Source organism: Euwallacea similis, chromosome 35 (genome assembly GCF_039881205.1).
Source record: "Euwallacea similis isolate ESF13 chromosome 35, ESF131.1, whole genome shotgun sequence".
In the NCBI taxonomy this organism is placed as follows: Eukaryota; Metazoa; Arthropoda; class Insecta; order Coleoptera; family Curculionidae; genus Euwallacea; species Euwallacea similis.
In genome coordinates this window covers 1913952-1937649 of record NC_089643.1, presented here as the reverse complement: position 1 = coordinate 1937649, position 23698 = coordinate 1913952, and the positions used below count along the sequence as shown (strand labels likewise).

Below are 23698 nucleotides of genomic sequence, written 5' to 3'. Positions count from 1 at the left end.
TAATTTGCAATTTTGCCGGCATCTGTAACTGTCACTTTTAACATTCAATTGCATATAAATATCTTGAAAACTATAAATTCTAAGAATGCCAATGTATTAATAGACTTGTATTAAAATTGCACGTAGAATAAAAAAAATTCAATTCTAATTAGGGTGTTCCATTTAAAAAAACAACATTTTATGTTGTATCATTTTTTTTGACGGACCCTGTGCAAATGAAAATATTTTTAAAATGTACAAGAAGAAACAATTTTCAAAAAGAGTTATGAATAAGGCCGTAATCGTCCGACACGCGCCTAGTGGACAACCCTGTATATATATATATTTTTTATTATTTTCGTTGATTATAATTATCATTATAAATATTTTCTTTTATTTATTCAATTGTAATTTTAAATTATTATTAATGGAATTATAAGTGTTCACATCAGTGGGCTTAAATTTCCTTTAATTTAAAGTTTCCTAAGTTAATCTTTAAAGTTCTTGCAAAGGAACTTTAGAAAACCAAGGTGGTACCCCGTGATTAGTAATAGTGATTAAAATCCACGTTGTTTCTCCCTCAAATAAATTGACTGAATTGCTCGTCTCGCTTTTATTCCGTCGTAATGGAAAGTGGAGATCGATTAAGTATGATGCAAGTCCTCGCCGAAGAGTACAAAGGCGATGTAGACGGGCGAATGGAGGCCACAAATAAGGCCGCTAACAACTCGCATAAATACAACACAACTCACAGACAATATTAAACCTAATAACATAACATCCTCCTAAGTTCCAACAAAAAATTTTTAATTACCAATCCCGCAGTATCGCAATACCTTCAAGTAAAGTAGCAACAACACAACTCAAATCTGTACAACCATTTGAAGGGGAACCACCAGTGGCTTCAAGTAGCTTCCTGGGGCTTGTTAGAGGGACTCTTTCAGGCCAGGTTGTTTGACTAAAATAGTTCAGAAAGCAAAAAGTTCTGTTGACTCAATTATAACCACTTTGGACCCTCGAATGAGTGAATATATTTGTATGTTAAAGGATTTTAAAAAACTGTATGGTTAATCAGTTAATAGGTTAGTTTAAGGAGGCAATGGAAATTACCGCAGCCACAGAAGAGGAGGACATAGCGAGTGGTGTTAGGGAGGCTGGACATTCAGTGTTTCAGGAAAACATGGGTTAAATAAATGAGAGTTTATATTGATTTACCTAGAGATTTTATGAGCACCTATTTTTAGTGGTATTAAATAATCAACAGTGTCAAAAAAATCACAATTGGGATTGACGCAGGCCTTGTTCTTGCAGAAGAAAGGATAGATTAATCCTTTAAATTCAGAAAAACCCCCACCATAGCTGTGGAAAGGGTTTTATTGAAAGAAGGAAATAAATTTGTCTGTTTTTAAATATTTCCACATTAAAGGTTTTTAGTTGGTTTAATGTTAGTTTACTTTTACTCAAACATAAAGATCTCAGTATGCAAATTCACACCTTTTCTCAAGCGATCCCAGTCCCAGATAAAGAAGCAAAGAAGTGGCAGATATTGATGTCGAACAAAAGTTATCAGAGTATCTAAAGGTAAGTTCAATTTATCTAATTTATATTAATTCTTGGGCAGGGAGTTCCATGTTGGCAGGAGCGAGTGTCTGGTGTACCCAGGAGGGACGCTATATTCTTAGCAGCAAGAGTACACTTTAAATTGTACAAGGACTATTTACCACAATCACAATCCAAGTGATAATAATCTTCCAATTCTATAAGGTTTCAATAATATTTATTGTCTAATCTTAGCTTATGAAAAATAAAAAAAAAATCATTATCTATAATAAATATGTGCATATTGTCTTAATCTCACGTAGTTCCTTGTATTTGTAAATAGTTTACAATATGTAAATATGATGTATTGCTATATAAAAAATTTATGTATAATAATTACAAACTACGGTTACGAAATTTGTGTATTAATGAAGCACACTCCCTACACTATAAATTTATTTATACAGTGGGTCTTAGAAATTGGTCACATTGCCCTTTACATAATATGAGAGGACATTGAAGGTTACAGTTTTCTGTTGATTAATCGTGTTTTTGGTAAGAATATTACTTCTCCTCCTTTTATCTCAAGAGCCCTGTGTTGTAAAACGGAAAGTAAAATTTCCTCATCTCAATCCGTTTCATGCTTAGCTAAGCTAAACTTTATCATTGCAGAATATATTTCGATGCACACGCAAGCAGCACAATTAATGCTTCTTATTGCGAGAGGAAATTATTTAAGATCATTTATTAACTTCATCAAGATGTATGTAAAAGATTGTGCTATTAAAGAATACCAGATTGGCGAAGAGGATGAACTGGTAAGTACGACACATTCGACCGATTCGATAGATTACAGCCTAATGGAAGGGGGCCTAGGGTACGTGGTAACTTGTATTTATATATTAAGAAATGGAACTAAAACCTAAATTCACACATATGTCCCTGTATAAAATATCAAACATAATGAAATATAAAGCTTAAATTGTGTAATGAATTTAAGCATTATTAATGTATTATCAAAACAAAGGTAAGTTCCAAATGAAAAATAGACCTTTTGCATAAGGGTATAAATAATAATGCTAAATAAATAAATAAAAATAAAGAATAGGATAAAATAAATACCGAATTTTCACTTGGAAAAATGAATTATTATGGACCCAATGAATTGTAAATAGTAAATAAGCGAGTATTATTTAATTACGTGGAACATATGTACATAGTATATAGGTATGCTTGGTTTTCAAATGTACATGCACGCAACATAATTTTGTTGAAAGAACGGAATTGTTTCAGGAAATGGCAAATATCCCAGCATCGGAAAGCTTTAACTGTAAGGGGGAGACAGGTTCTGTCGGGTTATGCTGGCAAAAATGATAAATATCCCCATTAATAAAAATGTAGTATCTGTTAGTCGACCGTACCGGCGAGTACCCACCCCAACCCATTCTGCTTTAATCAAAAATAAATAAAAGTTTGGAAGAATTAATCGAACTTGATGTTATTGAAAAGGTAAATGATCTATCGGAAAGGGGTATGACCAATGGTGCCGGTTCTAAAAGACAACGGTGATATCAGAATTTGCATTGCAAACACAGGTTATCGCGGACGCTAGTCCAGTGGGTCTGGGTGCTGTTCTTATTCAGATTAATAATATCCGGCCTAGGGTAATTGCTTTTGGTAATGAGAGCCTTACGGATCCTGAAAAACGATATTGTCAGACTGAAAAGGAAGCTCTGGAAATAGTCTGGGCCGTTGAACACTTCCAAATGCACCTATACAGGGTTTGCCATTACTCCGGCCTCGGTTCCTGGTGTCTTTGTCGTATAATGTCAATATAAAATGTTTAGCACTGTATTCATTTATATTGAAAAGCTGTAGGATTTAATAATATTTTTGTTTATGCAGGATATTCCGTTTTCGCTGGGCAGCGCAAAGTTATATTTTTTTAAATAACAACCCATAGTTTTTTTACGCCATTCGATGAAGCCTTAATGTAAAACAAAATTGCATTAAATTTTTTTTTTAATGGATTGCTGTGTTGCCATATTAGAGCAGTTTCTTAAAAAATGCAGCGTCAGAAAGAAATTATCACAAAACTGGTGTTTTTTGAAATTTGTTTTTGTAAATTAGTAAATAAAAGTCAGAGGTACTTAAAAACTTTAAAATATATTTTTTTATTCCATCATACTTTTTTGTATGAGAGCGCTACATTTCCAATTTTTCAAATTGCTGAAACTCATTTTTTTTAAATGGTACCCATGATTTTTTCAAGTGTTTCTAATGCACTTTTTAATTCCTTATTGATTTGCGATAACATCTTTTTATCTAAAAATTACAGTTTTGGAAATATTCATAAAATAAAGGTGGTGGAGAACGATGAAAAATAACAAAAAAGGATATTGATTTAATAAGTGTTCGAAATAGTTTAAGTTTTTAATTCTCTATTGATTTGAAATAACATATTTCCATGTAACATTTACAGTTATGGAGATATCTACACAATTTCAATAAAATCGCAACAGGTATTATTACAATCTAACAGGTTTATTCTAGTAGCTTTTGCTTCTATTTAACAAAAGCATAAATTACTTATTTTATTTAGTTGTCACATTACCTGTCACTACCTTCTTTCTTGCCTTCGTTAACTTTCCACAAAAATGAATTTTCTACAAAACGAATTAGTGAACGTGGTGTTTATTTTGTTTTTTTTTTTTGTTTGCAAAAAATTGTAAACTATAAATGTTAGATAAAAAGATGTTTTTGCAAATCAATAGAGAATCAAAAACTACATTAGAAGCGCTTCAAAAAGATCGTGGGTTCCATTTAAAAAAAAAATGAGTTTCAGCAACTTGAAAATTTTGAAAATTAACGCTCTCGTACAAAAAAAGTATGGTTGATTAAAAAATTTTATAAAGTTTTTAAGTACCTGTGACTTTCATTTGCTAATTTACAAAAAAAAATTAAAATTTCAAAAAACACCAGTTTTGTGATAATTTTTTTTTCTGATGCTGCATTTTAAAAGAAATTGCTCTAATATGGCAACGCAGCAATCAATTTAAAAAATGTTTAATGCATTTTTCTTCTAAATTAAGGCTTCATCAAATGGCGTAGAAAAACTATGGGCTGTTATTTAAAAAACTATAACTTTGTGCTGCACACAGCGAAAACTGAACACCCTGTATAAACAAAAATATTATTAAATCGTGCAGCTTTTCAATATAAACGAGTACAGTAATAAACGTTTTATATTGACATTTATACAAAGACACCAGGAACCGAGGCCGGAGTAATGATGGCGAACCCTGTATGGAAAGGACGAGTTCGAACTCTCTTCGAACAGATCACAAACCTCTTGAAGTAATATTTAGATCAAAGTGGCGACCACGTGCACGCATTGAGAGAGGGGTGCTTTGCCTTCAATCTTTTAGGCACAAAATTATTTTTCGGCCTAGAAAAGTCGGTATTGCCGATTCTTTGTCGCCAGATCGTGCCAGATCGGTCCACTTCCTTTTGGAAATCAAAGTCATGTACATCAAATAATAGAATATGCTACTTTTCGACAGCTGTAACTCTAAAGGAAATCTGAGAAAATTTGGAAAATGACCAAGAAATCCAAAAGTTGATAACTGGCATTAACGCGAATATATGGATATGAATCGATTAAATACTGTCGAACGTTCCGAGAGGAATTTTGTAAGTGCGAAGGAACCCTCTTAAGCGGCACAAAAATAGTTATTGCTAAAAAATGGAGGAAACGAACTTTGGCGGCGGCGGCTCATGAAAGGCATCCGCGAATCGTAGCCACGAAAAGTAGATCAAGAACGAAAGTTTAGTGGCCCAGGATCGATGAGAATGCCGTAAAGAAGGTAAAATCATAAAAGGGTTACACATTAGAATCTACTCCTGTTTCATCAAATCCCATGAAAAGAAGGTCGATGCCAAGTAGTCCCTGGATAGATGTAGCGGTAGACTTTATGGGGCTGTTACCAAATGGCGTTTATCTTTATGTCATAGTTGATTTCTACAGTCCATACAAAGAGGTAAAAGTTATGTGCACTATTACCGCTGATAATACTATAAAGATACTAAAAGAAATCTTTCCAAGGCTTGGATTGTCTATATCTATCACGTGTGATAATGGCAAACAATTTACAAGACGGAAGTTGAGAGAATATTTTTTGAACAAAATGAAATTAAAATTGATCACGCGGTTCAAATCAAGACTCAGTTTACTTGTCTGAGCAATTTTTGAAAATTTAACCTTTAGAGTGCTTTTCGGAGTCTTAAAGAAAACTCTGTTTTGGAAACTTTTTGCGTGGTGAAATTTTTTTAATATGATTGTAATAATCTTGCAGAGTGGATTTTTTTAAGGTATGCTCCGAAAATTTGATCAAAATCGAAACACAAATAAGGGAGTTACAGCCTTTTTAATCTGGCCAAAAAGTGACGATTTTCAAACAAAATGATGAAATCGGATCATTTTTGGCTATTTTAAAAGGCTGTAACTGCCTTATTTGTAATTCGATTTAAATCAAATTTTCAGGGCATACTTAGAAAAATCCACTCTACAAGATTATTACAATCATATTAAAAAATTTCGACCACGCAAAAAGTTTCCAAAACAGAGTTTTCTTTAAGTCCCCGAAAGGCGTCTAAAAATTAAATTTTCAAAAATTGCTTTAACAAGTAAACTGAGTTTTGATTTAAATTTTTATCGTGCTAAATTTTAACAAAATCAAGTTTCTACAGGTTGTTTGTATTTCTTAAATACGGGCTCGTACTTTTCCTCTCCCACTTTCAATACTAACTTGTCAGGAATAAGTGGATATGATTCCCATAAAAATCCTATGAATCTAATTTCAAAACTGGTTAAGAACGAAACGTCTAACTGGCATATCTCGTCAATGTCAAACTGAGGATGAGCCGATGAGCAAACCTTTTCATAGAATGTTTCAAAATTCTTTTCAAAGGTGGTCAAGGATAACTTCCACTCACAAAATTGTTTGATGTTTTGTTCGGCAAAGAGTAGAAATCTTCTTGTTCTCCAACTATGGGTTCCCCTTAATTTCTTATTATCAAACATATTCAAAAAACTTCGTAATTCAAGAAGTTTTAGGTGTTTAATATTTTCCCAATTAGAAATCATCTAAAAGATACCAACGACAATTTACATTGATTCACAGCAATTAAAGTGGCGTTAACTTACTAGTTCGGTTCTCATTGTCATGACCGCAATTTCGATATCTTTTTTATGGATTTCTGAATTCTTCTGGATTTCTAAATTTTTCTTTTCAAGCTCAGTCTCGAGCCTGGTTTTAGCCTCTATGAGCTCTGTATTTTTCTTTTCAAGCTCAGTCTCGAACCTGGATGTAGCCTGTATGAGCTCAGTCTCGAGCCTGGATGTAGCCTGTATGAGCTCAGTCTCGAGCCTGGATGTAGCCTGTATGAGCTCTGTATTTTTCTTTTCAAGCTCAGTCTCGAGCCTGGATGTAGCCTGTATGAGCTCTGTATTTTTCTTTTCAGTCTCGAGCCTGGATGTAGCCAGTTCCAATGACATTGTTATAACTTTTTTGTCTATTTCACGTATGGGAAGCTCTTTTACAAGTGCCTCCAAATCACTCGCCTGAAAAAATACATTATATTATTTGCATTGAATTATAGAAGTCTTAACGAAGACCTGCATGCCTCCTCTTAATCTCAAAACGAGACGGAGAGTGGATTCCTTCTGAATGTTATAGTCAGACAGGATGCGACCATCTTCCAGCTGTTTGTCAGCGAAGATGAGACGCTGTTGGTCTGGTGGGATGCCCTCTTTGTCCTGAATCTCCGTTTTCACATTTTCGACGGTGTCAGACGGTTCGACTTCCAAAGTGATAGTTTTGCCAGTCAAGGTCTTTACGAAGGTCTGCATCCTAGAAAGAAATGTACGTTTAGAATCAATATCATAAATTATAAGCATGTTTAGTTTACTACGTTTCTCGGTTGATATTTCAATGCAAACATGAATTATCCCCCATTTTATGAAATAACAGGATGTCGACACCTTATGAAAATGAAAAACGCTGTAACACTATTTCCCGCAAATCAGCGTCAAATTAAGAATGCGCGGTTAACTTTAACTGGGTCTTAACTTTTTCCACCTTCTATGAAAATATCGAACGTTGAGGCACACCTTGAAAATGTACAAGCGCTGGACTGGCACGTTTCCTGGGCACCCTTTTTAGACCTTCGGGAAGTACTTTGTCCCTCATGTTGCTTTATAAGGTCAGATATTTTGGTTCCTTTTTATTTGTTTCTCAACCTCGTTGGCACTTGGTAAAATTTTTATTGGAATAAGTGCTCTCGACCCATTAATGACCTGTTGTTTTGTCTTTTTTTCCTTAATTACGGGCTCGTGAAATGGTTAGCAGCACATTTCACGTATTTACGTTAATTTTTGCAGTTTGCTCATCGATATCCAAAGCTTTAGCATCTATGATCTATGAAACGCCTTTAACTAATCCTCGGTCTAAGAGTTACAACGTAAATTGGCGTGTTTTGACGTATATTGGATCTTTTTTTACTGCATGAAAATAGTAAAACTGACGCGTAGTTCGTAAATAAAAGCTTGTATTTTTATTACCCCCTGCACAAATACTTTCTTTTCTTTTCTGCCACTAGCTGACTTTTTTTTTTAACTTTTTAGTCTTTTATAAAATTTTTGCCAGACATACAGTTACTCTACAAAAAAAATAACTTACGAGTATTTTACGTTTTATCACTTCGGAACGAAAACACATTTTACGTGAAAAAAATAAAAATTCTACGTAACTACCGACTAGTTTAATTCTTATAACAAATGTTTAACATGTTTACCGTTTTCCAAAATCCATAAATTAACAAATTAAAACTAGTTCGTGGTTACGTAGAATTTTAACTTTTTTCTTGTAAAATGTGTTTTCAGTCCGAAGTGATAAAATGTAAAGTACTCGTAAGTTATTTTTTTGTAGAGAAACTGTATGTCTGGCGAAAACTTTACAAGAGATCGAAAAGTTAAAAAAACGGCTAGTGGGAGAAAAGGAAAGAAAGTATATGTAGAGGGAGTAACAAAAATACAAGCTTTTATTTACGAACTACTCGTCATTTTTACTATTTTCGTGCCTTAAAAAAAGAACCCATCTACGAAAAAACACGCCAATTTATGTTGTAACTCTTAGTCCGAAAATTAGTGAAAGGCGTTTAGAAATTATTTCGAAAAAACTATATTAATTCGAGAACCTTGACGCCCTGTAGCGGCAAAAAGAAGCCACATTGAATATGTAGGTAAGTTTACCTAGATCACCTTATTTTTGGTTAAGTAATTTATGGTGGTTAAGTGTTGTACGGTCATTTCAGGGACACCCTCTATATGCAGTGACTGGTAGAAAATACGTACCGTATGGGATTTTTTTAAATTTCAATTTAGCAGCAAATTTTATTTTTGGAAGAAAGTTTTGTGCATTCCTGCAAACTCAAAACGCAGTTTATGAAATTTGTGTATATCTCATTTCGTGTGGGGGAGATTCGAATTATGAAAATGGATTGTGAGTAAAGTACCTTTATTTTTAATTTTAGAGGAAACGTGTATTATAAAAAATTGTTTAGAATTAAAAGATAATCTTAACAATGAAGTTTCAAGTTTGTTACGTTAGTATAATAATGTTCGAATTAAATTAGGATTTGATTATGAACTAAACAATGAATAAAATGAGGTCTGCACTAAAAAAAAAGCTTAACATTAATGACTCTCAAACAAATTAATTTGTATTTATCATTCATATTTTTTAATCCTTTCTAAAACAAAACTGACATATTAAATAAATTTGTTTCACATCCTGTAAGAGGCAAATCGTAAAAATTCTAGAAAAGTGTTTTATGGAATAGAAACTTGAAACTTCATTGTTAGGCTTATCTTTTAATATTCTAAACAATATTTCACAAAAAACATGTTTCCTCTAAAATTACAAATAAAGGTACTTTTACTCACAATCCATTTTCGTAACTCGAATCTGCCCCATATGAAATGAGATATGCAAATTTGATAAATAATTGAATATTGAATTTGCAAGAATGCACCGACTTTTAATAAAAATAAAATTTTCTGATAAATTCAAATTTAAAAATATCCCGTATTATAGTATATCATTTAACATCGTGGATGCTAATAAGATGAAGAACTGTAACATATCAATTTCTAATATCCTGTTGTATTGACTTTTGTGTCTTAAAGGTTTATTATAGGATATTAACTTATTAATCAATATGCAGTTATGATTATTCCTAGGTTTTTTGTGTAACCACATACGTATGTACCTTTATTTAATGTTTATAAACTCTTCCTCCCGATTTAGTTTTTGTTAACTACATTTTACACGTTTCATTTCTGAAGTGTTGCCGTTGACTGTACGGGGTGGTCCTTGGGGAAGTCCCTCGATCGATTGCGGGAAAACCAAAATTTGTAAAAATCTGAAAATCGGAGGATATATCTAAGTCAGTTGGGACACACGTTAAAAATATTTTCAAGATTGCAATACTTCCTATTATACCGGAAGTAGATGTCGAGTCGCTTATTTTAAATAGAACGTCTTATATTTTATTGCATTTTTAGATTCTACGATGAATTCTGAACACCTTTTATATGAAACATTTTTCGCTTATCTTTAACCCCGTTCTGGAGATATTTACACTTAATCATGAAATTTCACAGTTACAGCGATTGATTCTTTTGATGATATTGTGAAAAGGGAAAATTGAATCACTGCAATTTTTTTTAGGTATTGCCAATAAAGCAATACTTGAGCCGCGTATGGAGTAAAACTCGTGAAATAACATACAGGGCGTTCATAAATAATTCTTAAACTTTATAATGACAAATCATTAAAAACTCGTGTTTTTTAAATAGGAACCCCCATTTTTCTTAACTCGTAAGTTTTCTTTTAATAAAATCAAAATGGTCGATTTTAGGAATGGGCATTGAAACACAAAGTGACAGTTATTTTTCGAGTTTAACACGATGACGTTAAGAAAAATGTGGGTTGCTATTTAAAAAACACCAGTTTTTAACGATGTGTGATTATCAACTTTAAGAATTATTTACTGTTAATTATTACTGTAGGTTATTTCGCGAGTTTTACTCCATACGCGGCTAAAGTATTGCTTTATTAGCAATACCTCAAAAAATTACAGCGATACAATTTTCCCTTTTCATAATATCACCAAATGCATCAATCACCGCAACTGTTAAATTTCATGTTTAAGAAGGGCAAATATCTCCAGAACCGTTAAACATAAGCGTAAAACGTTTCATATAAAAAGTGTTCAGAATTCATGGTAGAGTCTAAAAATGCAATAAAATATAGGGTGTTCTATTTAAAATAGGCGACTAGATCACTGCTTCTGGTAACACTGGAAGTACCGTTGTCTTGAAAATATTTTTAATGTGTGTCCCCCACCAACGACTTACACTCACCTGCAAAAGTGAAGGTACAGTCGCAAAACAAAATTCTGTAAACCGTATTTTTCGACTGATTTTGTTCAGATTTTGTATAATGAAAATTCAAACCAAACCTCAGTTTACGTGTCCGACTAATTTTCAAAAATTTAATTTTTCGAGAGCTTTTCGAGGACTTAAAAAAGCTCTATTTCGGAAACTATTTGTGCGAGGGAAACCCCACACACAAAAATTGTAATACTCTTGTAGAGGGGATTTTTCTACCTATATCCTGGAAATTTTATCAAAATCGAAGGACAAATAAGAGAGTTACAGCCTTTTAAAATCGCCAAAAAGTGACAGTTTTCGAATAAAATGATGAAATGGGGTAATTTTTGACGATTTTAAAAGGCTATAACTCTTTTATTTGTGCTTCGATTTTCATCAAATTTGCAGGATATATGTAGAAAAATTCCCTCTACAAGACTTTTACAAACATATTTAAAAATTTCTACCACACAAAAAGTTTCCAAAACAGAGCTTTTTTTAAGCCCCCGAGAAGCACTCTAAGAATTAATTTTTCAAAAATTGTTCGGACACGTAAATTGAGTTTTAGTTTGAATTTTCATTATACAAAATTTGAACAAAATCACTCGAAAAATACGGTTTACAGAATTTTGTTTTGCGACTGTACCTTCACTTTTGCGGGTAAGTGTGTAGGCATATCCCCTGATTTTCAGATTTTTACAAATTATGTTTTCCCCGCGATCGCTGGAGGGACTTCCTGGAGGACCATTCTGTATATTAGGAGGGTAGTTTTCAAACACTATCGATAGTTGTCAATTATCATACTACCTATAGCTGTGGAAAGCATAATCAATACACCTCTAGATAAGAACTATCCACAGCTGCAACTATCGATAGTTCACCGGTAGTAACGTTGTTCTAGTAAGTTCTTCATCACCACATGAACATTTCTATTTTGATGATTGATGGTCATTATTAACCAGAACAATAGCCAGTTTCATTCACATATGTGCGTTGTTGGTATTAAAAGTATTGTTCTGATGAGAACGTTTACTAGCGAAAAAATCATACCCACATTTGCGACTACAGATTCCCTCGATTACCGAAATTTCAACGGGATACTAGTGGAAAATCACACATTTTACAGTATTAATTTTGTTATAACCTCACACTACCAGGGTCCATCTCGCTAGCTTGTCCACACCCAGCGTTATTGCACCTTACATCGCAAAAGATTAAAATTGGTTGAATTTGAAGCGTAGTAACACACTTAATAAGTCGAAACTTATTCTTTCTTTATTTGCAAAGCCTTAATTACGCCCGAACCGGACTTAACCTATTTTATCCCGTCGTACTCATTCGAGTACAGCACGAAAAATAGACTGGTAGCGACATTTGTTACAATTTATTCCCCCTAGATAAAAGAAGGAATAGATGGGAAACTGAAGGTTAAAAAATTTGCTCAAATAATGTCCGTCGGCTCCATCTATTTTTTGGTTTCATAATTACGTTTGACATAAAAAGGATATATTATTTACAGATTTCTGTAACGTAGTAAAAGAGGAAATTACTTTATCGGCTATGAATTCATTGGAAATTTGGAAGTAAAAGAAGTACCGATAATCCCGTGTAGGATTATTTTCACCCAACATAAGGTAGGCTAGTTGGCAGATCGAGAAAAAAGTAAAGTCGTGGAGCTGTTGGAGTCTTAAGGGAAAAGCCTTCTGACACCAGGTATTCTTTTGTACGTGGGTACCGCCACGTCAAATCAGGACGATGGTCGAGACAAAACACTACCGTAACGTCAACAAATCTATATTTAAGAATCTGTGATAACTATTACTGAACTAAGTGCGTTAGAATCTCAAGTATCAATTTGGAGGAAGGTCGGATCTTTGTTTATTCGTAGAGTTCCACTCTCAATCTGCCCAAAAAAAGGACGCAGGGAAAACGAGCAGAATTTGGTTTCGGCCCATTTTGTTCTAGTTGACCAATCAGAACACAAATTTGGTAGGTTCCCACGAACTTAGGATTTTTAGATTGAATGAGAAAAAACAGACCTTAAAAGGTTTTTGCAATTAACGTCTTAACACATGTGATTCTGCGAAGGGCCAAATCACTGATAAGGACTGGTGAGTGGCGACAGAGTCACGGTGTGTTAAGTGTACTCGAGAATATTTTTACCTAATGGTTCTCACGGTCAAACCAGAACATCCCTCAAGTTGAGCGATTTATGTATTGGTTATCGCTTCGTTTGAGATGAGGCATAACAGATGATTTGGACGGGTATCCAACAGAGCGATTAAATGGTTCCTTGGATACCCCTACGAGCAACGATTTCTCGATAGAAAATAGTGTTTACCTGATTGTTTAAAAATCACTCACACAAAGTCAGTATTTTAAACCACTTTTGATCCGAACTCGTCACTTGAATATCTTTTAATGGCGCAAAACGTACAGGGAAGTAGTTTTATACTTCAACATTCCCCCACCTCAGACTACTTTGAAATAATTTTGATACCAGAACCCTCTGCATTTGGTACCTACGATTAAAATAAAACTTAGGTAACTATAAACAAATATAAACACTTATCGATGAAGAGAAAAAGGAATGGATTGGTAATTTGAGAATAATTTTTGAAAAGTTGCCATGATAAATCGAGATTAATTAAAGTATATCTGGTAGTGTTTTCTCTATCTAGGGAAATATTGGCCATTTTGATGTTCTGTGTGAAAAAGTTGACCTTCAAAAAAGCAAGAACAGCAAACAATCGTAAATCGTACAGAGGCAGGATTTTTATCTGAGTCTTCTGTTGAATTTTTGGAGCAGGCAGAAATGAAACTTCAATACCCCAGTAAGAATTTATTCTAACGAATACTTATGTTAACGTGTTGTGGAAAAAAGAACGAACTGAGCCCCAAAGAAAAACTTAGGGCAAAGCTTTTGACCTGCTGGAGGTTCTTCGAAGACTAAAAGTTTAACTACTTTCTAGAAAGTACCTTTAGAATTTTCCCTTTTTTTTAAGAAACCCTTTCACTGGAAAAAGCCCTCGGAAAGACGTGATTTGTTACGGATTGCCAGATGAGCTCGCATATGGCCCTTCTTGTAACAAAGGTGGACATAAAATTCCTAGAGCATTAGCAACGGACATAAAACAAAACATTCAAAATACAACCAGTGTCGTATCATAATTTCAACAAGTTCAAGTAAGGTCTCTCGCGTTATCAGTACGTTTGACCATATGCTTATGTAATGTGCCGGGTTGGAATAACTATACGCGAGTCAAAAATATAACACTTTATTAACTTCTCGATAATACAAGAGCGGGAGCGAGGCGTAAAGACCCTTTTTATGTAAGTGTTTTGTGAGGATGAGTCGTGAAGGTTTCTGCTGGACTATGTCTTAACTGCTTGACTGCCCTATTTATATAAATGATATCTACGTGGACTTTGCTAAAGTACATTAATAAGGGTAGTTTGAACCTTAAACAGTACTGAGACTTTGAGTCTCAGCTAATTACAATTTGATGGGTTGCTTATATTAGACAAAGGAATTGTGTTTCTACGTAGACATGCATTCTAATTAAGTTCTAATATTGTCCTTAGGTTTCCATGAGAAAATAGTACAAGAAATAATGTAAGAGGTTAATACATATATGATATAATAATACGTATGCGTAAGCCGGGATGCTTTACAGGGGACTTCTATAAATGTTAGTACTATTCGGCGAGCACTCAATTCGCAAGGTTTCCATGGTCGTATACCCCGTAAAAAGCCAGCTATTAGTGCTAAAAATCGAACCCTTAGAGTGGCCTTTGCAAAAAAATACTTATCAGAACCACTAGAATTTTGGAACACGATTCTTTTTACAGATGAAAGTAAATTTGAGATATTTGGTCAAAAAAAGAGGTCAAAAATATGGCGAATGAAAAATTCTGAGCTGGATCCCAAAAATCTCTTGAGCACCATCAAACACGGGGGTGGTTCCGTAATGGTTTGGGGTGCAATGGCAGCCTCTGGAGTGGGGCAGTTGGTTTTTATTGACAAAATAATGGATAAAACAATATATATGAATATCCTAAAAGCTAATTTACAGCCCAGTATTGTTAAATTAGGTTTACAGGGGTCATGAGTATTTCAGCAAGATAATGACCCCAAGCACAATGCCCATGTGGTCAAGGAATGGTTGTTATACAACGTTCCAAAACAACTCCATACTCCACCCCAGTCTCCAGATCTCAATCCCATTGAGAATCTGTGGGAAATATTGGTCAGGAAGGTGCGTTCTAAACAAATTACAAGCGCAACTTCTCTCAAAACTGCACTACTTGAAGCATGGGATACAATTTTGCCTACTGTTACACAAAATTTAATTAATTCTATGCCCAAACGATTAAGAGCTATCATCAAGGCCAATGGTGGACCAACAAAGTATTAATTTTTATCGTTAATGTTAACAAAATGCATTGGAACACGCCGATTTGTAATATTGTGTACTGACTTTTGTCTCTATTTTAAAGCTCTGTTATAAGGCAATCATCTATAAATCGATTTGTAATCCATTTAGGTAATTACAATTATTACCATGTTTTTATGTAACCACATATGTACCTATATTTAATGTTTATAAAATCTTTTTCATTATTTAGTTTGTTGGGTACTGGGAGCCGTATGGATATATATATGTGTATATATATAGAGGATATTTATTAAACACACAGATTATACTAGGTCTATACACTAACTACTAAACAACACTACACTGCACTAGAACTGTCTTTTACTATGCTTTGTCTCGATGCACGATACTAGGTAAAACTCCCCCTGGGCCGCGTCACGACGACCTTTTATGTCTCTCCGCAGTCCTTCTAGAAAGGTACGTTCCAGACTTCGCCGGAGAACACGTGAAGGTCTAGACGGTGGTAGAGAGAGAGAGAGCGTCCGAGTGGCGAGTGTACCGCGAACGAGAGAGCGCGAGATCCACGCTCAGTAACGGTCCCAACATAGTTTATCTTAAATACATTATTCTTTCAATTTCTATGGTGTGCACTCACTTTTGCCGCTGACTGTACATATGTATGTGCCTACATAGATACAGATACATTGGAAATAAAATGAACCTGATGAAGTGAGCAATCAGTTATAAGAAGTAAATTTGCCGGTCTGTTGGGTCCTCATATTAAATGAGTTGTTCTATACATAAAAAATTAAAAACAGGTTACAATGTTACGTACCCTATTAAGATCCTTAGTTTGGTGATGACCACGTTCCTTTGGCCTGGTGTTTTGAAATGGAGGAAAAGGGGGGCTCTCCGAAACACTGATTTAGTTTTAAAGATTTTGACCCCGCTTCAATAAATCCATTAAGGCGGGATTCATCTAACGATATTATTTTCCGTCGTCAGGAATTATTGTTAATATTAATTTATTGATATAAATTTTGCCGTAAAAATTGAGCCCCCCGACTTCTGCCTTGACTCTATTCACGTCCATTTTATTCAAGCGGTCTTGTTGAAACTGAGTCCAATCTTTTACAAATTTATTTATTTTATCTGAAAATTAAAAAAAAAAACAGTTTTTTTCACTTTTTTACAATTTTGATGTGCGTACCGTTCCTCATGTTAAAAATATTCCAACAAAAACTTTACGTTGTTGATAACAGAACGCGAGAAGACTGATTGAATTGTTGCTGTCGGGTTTAGAGGTGTTTGCATATAACGAACGGGTGTCGCTAATACGTGCTTTTCCTACTCAACCGCTTTATTTATACAGGACTAAGATATACACTAATTATCACAGCTTGGTAGGTTTAGTACTAAAGGGTGGTGTTGGATGTAATTTACTTCGAAAGAGTTCAGGATAGAAAAAGGGAGTTTTAGGGATTGTTCCCCTTTTAAAAGCTAACGAGCCTTTTCTGTCGGTTCGCTACTGTCACCCGTCAAGTGAGGTTTGTGTGAGTATCACTTGTCGGTGAAGATTCTCAGAGCGAACGGTCTATCGAGAGAGTAATGTACCACATAGTCAAAAAATTTAAATCTAGAATACCCATATCGAGGTGGCGCACAGTTGCCGAGTGTTCCGTAGTACGTGAGAATGCCTCTTTACCACAGTTCTACACAGCAGTATTACACAATTTAAATTAATAATAAACCCCACTAGAAAGGAGTTGAACATCTCTAGACTCAATTTAATAGTCACTGCTGGTAAAAAAACATGGTAATAATGCTTGAAAGGAACGCAGATAACATTCTCCTTACTGACTTGCAAAAAGTCATTAAAACAAACGCCAAAGAGGCTCAGAATCTGATTAATGAAATTGAAGTTTTGCAGAAGCAGTGTGGGATGATGTTGAGTAAAGAAATTTCCGAAGCTTTAAGATCCCTTTCTGAAATGAGAGTTAGAAATTTTACAAAATTTTTCTCTGAATAAAATAGAAAGGGATTTGTCGTTAAATGAAATGCGCAGGAACGCGTTAGATAAAATCTGATCTTCATTCCCGGATGTGGACTCTAATCTGATAGGAGAGGGCTATAGCAAAGTTGTAAAGCAAATATTTAGAAACCTGATTTTTAACAAGAAGTTAAAGTGTGATAAAAGAAAACTTGATGGATTGCGCAATGTATTAGGTGAAGTTGATTTGTATCAGCCTTTACATGGATTTGCAGTGTTTACTAGAGGGCAAACTCAAGTTCTATGCACTGCGACTTTGGATTCACAAAAAAGTGTTATGAAGCTTGATTCTTTAAGTATTGTCACTAGGTAAGCTTCACAAGAAAAGTTTAACTTCAATTATAGCGGTGTTTTTTTAGTGGTGTTAAAGAAAAAAAATTTCCTGCATTGTGAAATCCCACTTTTTGCCATGAAAGAAACAAGTAGAATAGGGTCGATAGGCAGGCGAGAAATGGGGTGGAAAAGATTTATTTCCTACAATTTCCAGTGATCTATCTTTAACCATTAGGCTTACGTCTGAGGTATTAGAGTCAAACGGTAAGTGCATAACTGATTTGAAATAAGTTTTCACAGCTTGGCAACAATGTCTTCCATTTTAGTTGATAACATTGCACTCCCATTAGCTAGTAAAGATTATTGAAGTGATGGAATTGCATTCAGTTTAGGTGAATTGTGAATAACATTCTCCTTTACCAAGGGGTTGAGTAAGGGAACAATTGAGAAATCTGTTACCAGCTTTGGAACCTAGGAAAAATTGTTACAATGACGAAAGTAATCTCAGTTAATTTTACTTCAGAATAGTGTGCAATTCGACTGCTTCAACAATCTCTACTTATGTGTGTGCCATTATTTTCAAAACAGGTTTAGGAAATAAATCAATGGTTCACTTATAACACAGAACTTTTGCCATTGCCTTGGACTCATAAGGATTATTGAGGTATTTTGACATTTGAAGGTTCAAGGACAATGGTGAGCGTATGCGGTGACAACCTCGCCATTATGGATGCAGGTGTCCCTATATGTTCTTCGGCTGCGGACGTGGCCATCGGTCTTGTTACACGGTACGACAAAGAAAAAACACAATCAAGAACTATAAAGTCTTCGCCGATATCCTTGACATCAAGGACTACATAGGTGACATAGATTTTAAAGGTGATTTGCTTAAAATGTTTTAAGGTTTTTTTTTTCCATTGACATGAACTGCAGGGACTCCTAAGGGCTTTACAGCGCTACACACCGACATTAAAATACCGGGTCTGCCTTTAAAAACCGTCATGGAAACATTGCAGAAAGCCTCAGAGGTCAAAAAGAAGATATTTCAAATAATACATCAGTGCTTAAACAAACCGAGGAGCGGAAAAAAAGAAAACTGGTCGATGGCGGAGAAGCTGAAGGTGGAGCCTCATAAAAAGGCAAAATTATTGGGTGTGGGAGGAGTGAATATGAAGAAATTTTTTACTCAAATTGAAGTGCAAGTATCGCATCTCCAAGACAAGTTTTCAGATTTTTGCTCCTAATCAGGCTGCTATGAATGAGGCCAAGGAAATTATAGAGAGTCATTTGAGCAATGAGAGAGTGCCAGAGCTAGAGTTTGGAGAGATTATAAAGCAACGATAGTCGAGGTAATGCATCAATCAAATTATTATAAACTGTTGAAGAGCAGGTTTATGCACCAAAACTACCTGCATTTAATTTTTTTTACCACTGAAACCAACATCGAATAAGTGTCGCACAGTTAAATTTGTGCAAAATTTGCTTGTGAGATAATTTGTTTATGTTTTGTTGATTTCAGCTGAAAGATATTGGGAGTTATGGTTATGTTGCATCCAGGAATACCTCCGGCCTTGCTGTACAATTCGCAATTGGATAACAAAAAAGTGTGTATAAACTTCGATTTATTTAGTTAAAAAGATTAAATTGTATGGTATTTAGATAGGGCATCCGTCAGCCTTAGGTTTAGAAATAGGGCAAGAACTTCAAGTTAAATACTTAGGAAGAGATCCTGTTTCAGGATTAATGAGGATATCAATGAAGATTTTGACTGCTGTCAAGTTATAAGAAGGAAAGAAGTTTTAGTGGGTTTATTTTGTAAGCCAGGTACGGGGCTTTATTAGCACTAATGTATGTAAATACAGGCCTCGCCAGCATCCAAGGCTGTAATCATTTTAAGAGTCAATATTTGATTAAATAAATAATCATTTAAAGTTTATTTTTTCGTATTTTATTTCCCCGGAAATAAAAAAATATTTAAAAATTTTCATAATATAATAATAAAATTACAAGCACAATTGAAAATATTATTTATTCAGTCATAATCACCTCAGTTTCCTCAAGAAAGATAATTTCTTTGACATATAAATCTGTATATGTGCAAATGGTAGACACTTTGAACAGTTTTTATGATATTTTTACTTCTTTACATTCATGTTTTTATAATTAAGTTTTGTTGTAAAACTACTGCGAATTATGAAAAGTCTTATCAAGAGTTCTTTTTTTGTAGTAAATAAGTTGTTTAAAATCTTATACCTAAATTAATCAAATGCATTTATCTCGTAAACGGCTCCTCTTAGCAACATCAACAAGTTATACCTTTTTTTACTTAGAAACAATGACCAAATACATTACTGCATTAAAAAATTATTTATACCAGGATGCAAAAAAGTTTCAATCAATTAAATACATGCCGTGGGCCGTAAATGGCGCCCTCTATCAGATAAGTTCAATTTGTCAACAGATATGAATTCGGTGTCTTGAAAAACTCCCCTACACTAACTTTCACGTTTTTACGTTGTACAGTATGGAGAATATGATAAAAAAATTATTTTTAATTTTCAACTTTACCGCCCCCTAGCGCTGTTATTATCAACTTTTGAATTAGAATAAATATGGCTAAATCGTCTTGTTTTGATCTTAAGAATCTATGGTAGAGCGTCGTAAAGACCGTTTACAGACACCCTGTATATTAAAACTTTTGATGGCATTTTTAATTGATAAAATTTGAGTTTTGACTGGTTCTTCATCATCGTCGTTGTTATCCTCCTGCGTCGCTGTAGAACCATTTTAACAAATCATTTTTTCATCAGAAAGGTTAAAAAAGACATTGTCTTCATAATCTAGCCCATCATATCAGTTATTATATTTAAGTTGCCTACGCTAATGTTGGTTTCTTTAGCTACAATCTGCAGTACTTCTTTAGTATAATGATCGTTTTTGATGATATTGTCTTCTGAAATGTCTAATAGTTTACCGATGTCGGGCCATATATTCTTCCAAGAAGAAACAATTGTTGCAGCGGGCAATTTATTCCAAGACTCTACCCACGAAAATACCATATTCTTTATATTAAATTATTTTAATACCTTTTCAATTGGTTGTTGTTTTGACCTCCTGTGAACAACCAATTTTTCTTATAATGTTTAATAAATTGAATCACATGCTGATTTATGAGCTACAACAAAGCCGTGGAATTCGGAGAAAGAAACATAGCAGTGATACTTTTATTTTCGGCGGTTAATTTTACTTCAGAAGAATGTGCAGGAACATTGTCGATAAGAAAAAAGGGCTTTTTGAAGAAAGTTGGGATCTTCCAGCCATTTCCTAACTTCAAGAACGAAGAGTTCATTGAACCATTTTAGAAACAAATCTCTCGTCATCCATGCACTTTTTTGGCCATAGTAATAATAGTATACGGGAAGATTTAAATTTTTTAGTGGATGGAGCTTTAGTGACTTACCCACAACTAAAAGTTTCATGATATGAAAGCCAGAGATATTTGCGCAAGGTAAAAACGTGATCCTCTCCTTGCTGACCTTCCTACCAGAAACAGAAAATTATTAAGAAAGCACAAAAGTTTTCTTCGGCAAAACACGCCAACACAAATCCAATTCATCTGCATTATACACTTGCGATGGACCTAGATCAAGTTCTTTAACTTTTTGTAAAAATTTCTTTTTGAAGTCTGAAACACATGAACTGCTACCATCATTAATCGTATTCCATGTCTCACTTTAAAACGGTCTAGCCATCTTTTGCTTGCAACTAAATCACCTTTTTTCGTAATTTATTCGCAAAAACATTTTGCATTCATACACAATAACGGTCCTGAAATTGGTGTATTATTTCTTCTTTCCTGCAAAAACCACGTGTATAACTCTTCTTCCATCTTGGGATATTCTGCTTTCTTCAGTTTTTGTGGAACCAGGACCACTAAACGTAGTTGAAACGAATATTTCTATCTTGGCACGATTCTTTTTTATATCATAAATAGTCGCTCTACCCACTCCATGTTCTTCGGCCAACATATTACCACTTACACCTCTATCGATGCTTGTAATAATATCAAGTTTTTGCTTCATGGATAACGTACAATGTGTGCGTTTTGACCTGGAAGGTGCCATTTTAATAACGCCGAATATACAGTGTGGAAGTTTTGGATGGAACAGTCCATATACAGTCGTGGTCATATAAATAAAACACGCGAAAGAAAAATTCTGTTATCCGTAATTTTCGATTGACTTTGTTCAAATATTTTATAATGAAAATACAAATCAAAACTCAGTTTACATGTTCGAGCAATTTTTGAAAATTTAGTTTTTAGAGTGCTCTTCAAGGCCTTAAAAAAACCTCTGTTTTGGAAACTTTTTCTGTGGTGGAAATGTTTTAATATGATTATAATAATCTTGTAGAGCGGATTTTTCTAAGTATACCCTGAAAGTTTAATCAAAATTGAACTATAAATAAGGGAGTTACAGCCTTTTAAAGTCGCCAAAAATGACCCGATTTCATCATTTTGCTTGAAAATCGTTACTATTGACTGTAACTAAGATGCCAAATATATGCGGCCAAAACCCTCGGACACGTCGATTTTTATTTTTTCTTGCGGTTTTTTTGATGATAAATTCATGTATACACAGGGTAGTCCAAAAATCAGGTACGACCACTAACTTTGTTTTTTCATATGGAAACACCTATTTTTTATTTCATTTTTAAATTCTACGCAAAATTCTAAATGTGTTTCATGTACCATGTCCCATACCTAAACGCAACAGGTCTCGAGAAATTTACGATTGAACATTGTTGACGTTGTTTATTTACCCCGTGTCCTAAAAAAATTCTGATCAAGTAGGCCATGAAATTATTTGAGTGCGACCTTATAGCATCGGTCTAAAGTACCCGAAAAAATGCAATTAAACAGTTTATTGCAGCTACAAGAAAATCTGCATAATACCTTGCGAGCAATGACTGTTAATAATGATATCAGCCACACTTCTGTTCTGAAATGTGTGAAAATTTATAAATGGCATCCATACAAATTACCACGAGTTGGTTGGTCCACGAGTTAAATGCAGATGATCCTGATCGTAGAGATTAATTCTGTGCTAACATAATGGAGAGGTGCAATACTGATGCTACTTTTGTCAACCATATTATCTTTTCTGATGAAACTACTTTTATACTTAACGGTACAGTCAATAGACAAAACTGTCGCTATTGGGCGCCCCAGAATCCTCATTGAATGATAGAAGCCCATACTCAATTTCCAAAAAAGGTACATTTTTGGGCTGGAACAGTTGACAACAGAATTTTAGGACCTTATTTCATTGACGGAACATTAACGGGTGAAAAGTATTTAGTGTTGCTCATAGATTTTGCTACTGCTCTTGTTGAGCTATATCCAAATGAGAATCATCTTGATATTGCCAGTGATACTTTATGGTTTCAACATGATGAAGTACCCCCTCATTACCACCTTGATGTTAGGGCTTGTTTAAATGACATTTTTCCTGAACGCTGGATTGGGAGACGAGGGGTAATTAAATGGCCGGCACGATCACCTGACCTCACGCTTTTAGATTACTTTCTATGAGGTTATTTTAAGAATAAAGTATACTTCAACCAACCAGCAACTATCGAAGCCTTAAAAGAAAGAATCCGTAATGAAATAAGAACAATCACCCCAGCAATACTCTAAAATGTCAAACAGGAGTTCATTCATCGTCTTGCTTGCTGTCAAGAAGTAAGTGAGATCCAATTTGAACATTTAATTTAATTGTTGCTTGCTTTATTTTGTATTAAATCGGTCCTTTTCAGGACCAAAGAAATTTTAAAAGAAATCAAAAGTTTTAGTTTTTGATATGTTCAATAATAAATTTCTCGAGATCTCTTGCGTTGGTATATGAAACACACTTAGAATTTTGGGTAGAATTCAAAAATGAAATAAAAAATAGGTGTTTCCTTTTGAAAAAACCAAGTTGG

General features: G+C 34.3%; 1 protein-coding gene and 2 pseudogenes across 3 annotated transcripts; 2 read left to right on the top strand and 1 right to left on the bottom strand.

Annotated features, from left to right (window-relative positions):
- The first annotated feature begins 605 nt into the window (after positions 1-605).
- Positions 606-1720, top strand: LOC136418455 (protein PRRC1-like; annotated as a pseudogene).
- Positions 1721-1749: 29 nt separating this feature from the next.
- Positions 1750-12271, bottom strand: LOC136418574 (uncharacterized). Of its 3 annotated transcripts, XM_066404685.1 has the most exons (5): positions 12159-12271; positions 7196-7430; positions 6725-7141; positions 6514-6664; positions 1750-3216 (listed from the first exon to the last, which is right to left on the bottom strand). In XM_066404685.1, coding segments are annotated over exons 1-5 (825 nt in total). In that variant the 5' UTR covers positions 12179-12271; the 3' UTR covers positions 1750-3214. The 3 variants fall into 3 exon arrangements, with proteins under 3 accessions (XP_066260782.1, XP_066260780.1, XP_066260781.1); XM_066404683.1 differs by having other exon boundaries at positions 1750-6664; XM_066404684.1 differs by lacking the exon at positions 12159-12271 and adding an exon at positions 12069-12153 and having other exon boundaries at positions 1750-6664.
- A 2648-nt stretch (positions 12272-14919) lies between these two features.
- On the top strand, positions 14920-19566 carry LOC136418454 (polyribonucleotide nucleotidyltransferase 1, mitochondrial-like; annotated as a pseudogene).
- The last annotated feature ends 4132 nt before the right edge of the window (positions 19567-23698 follow it).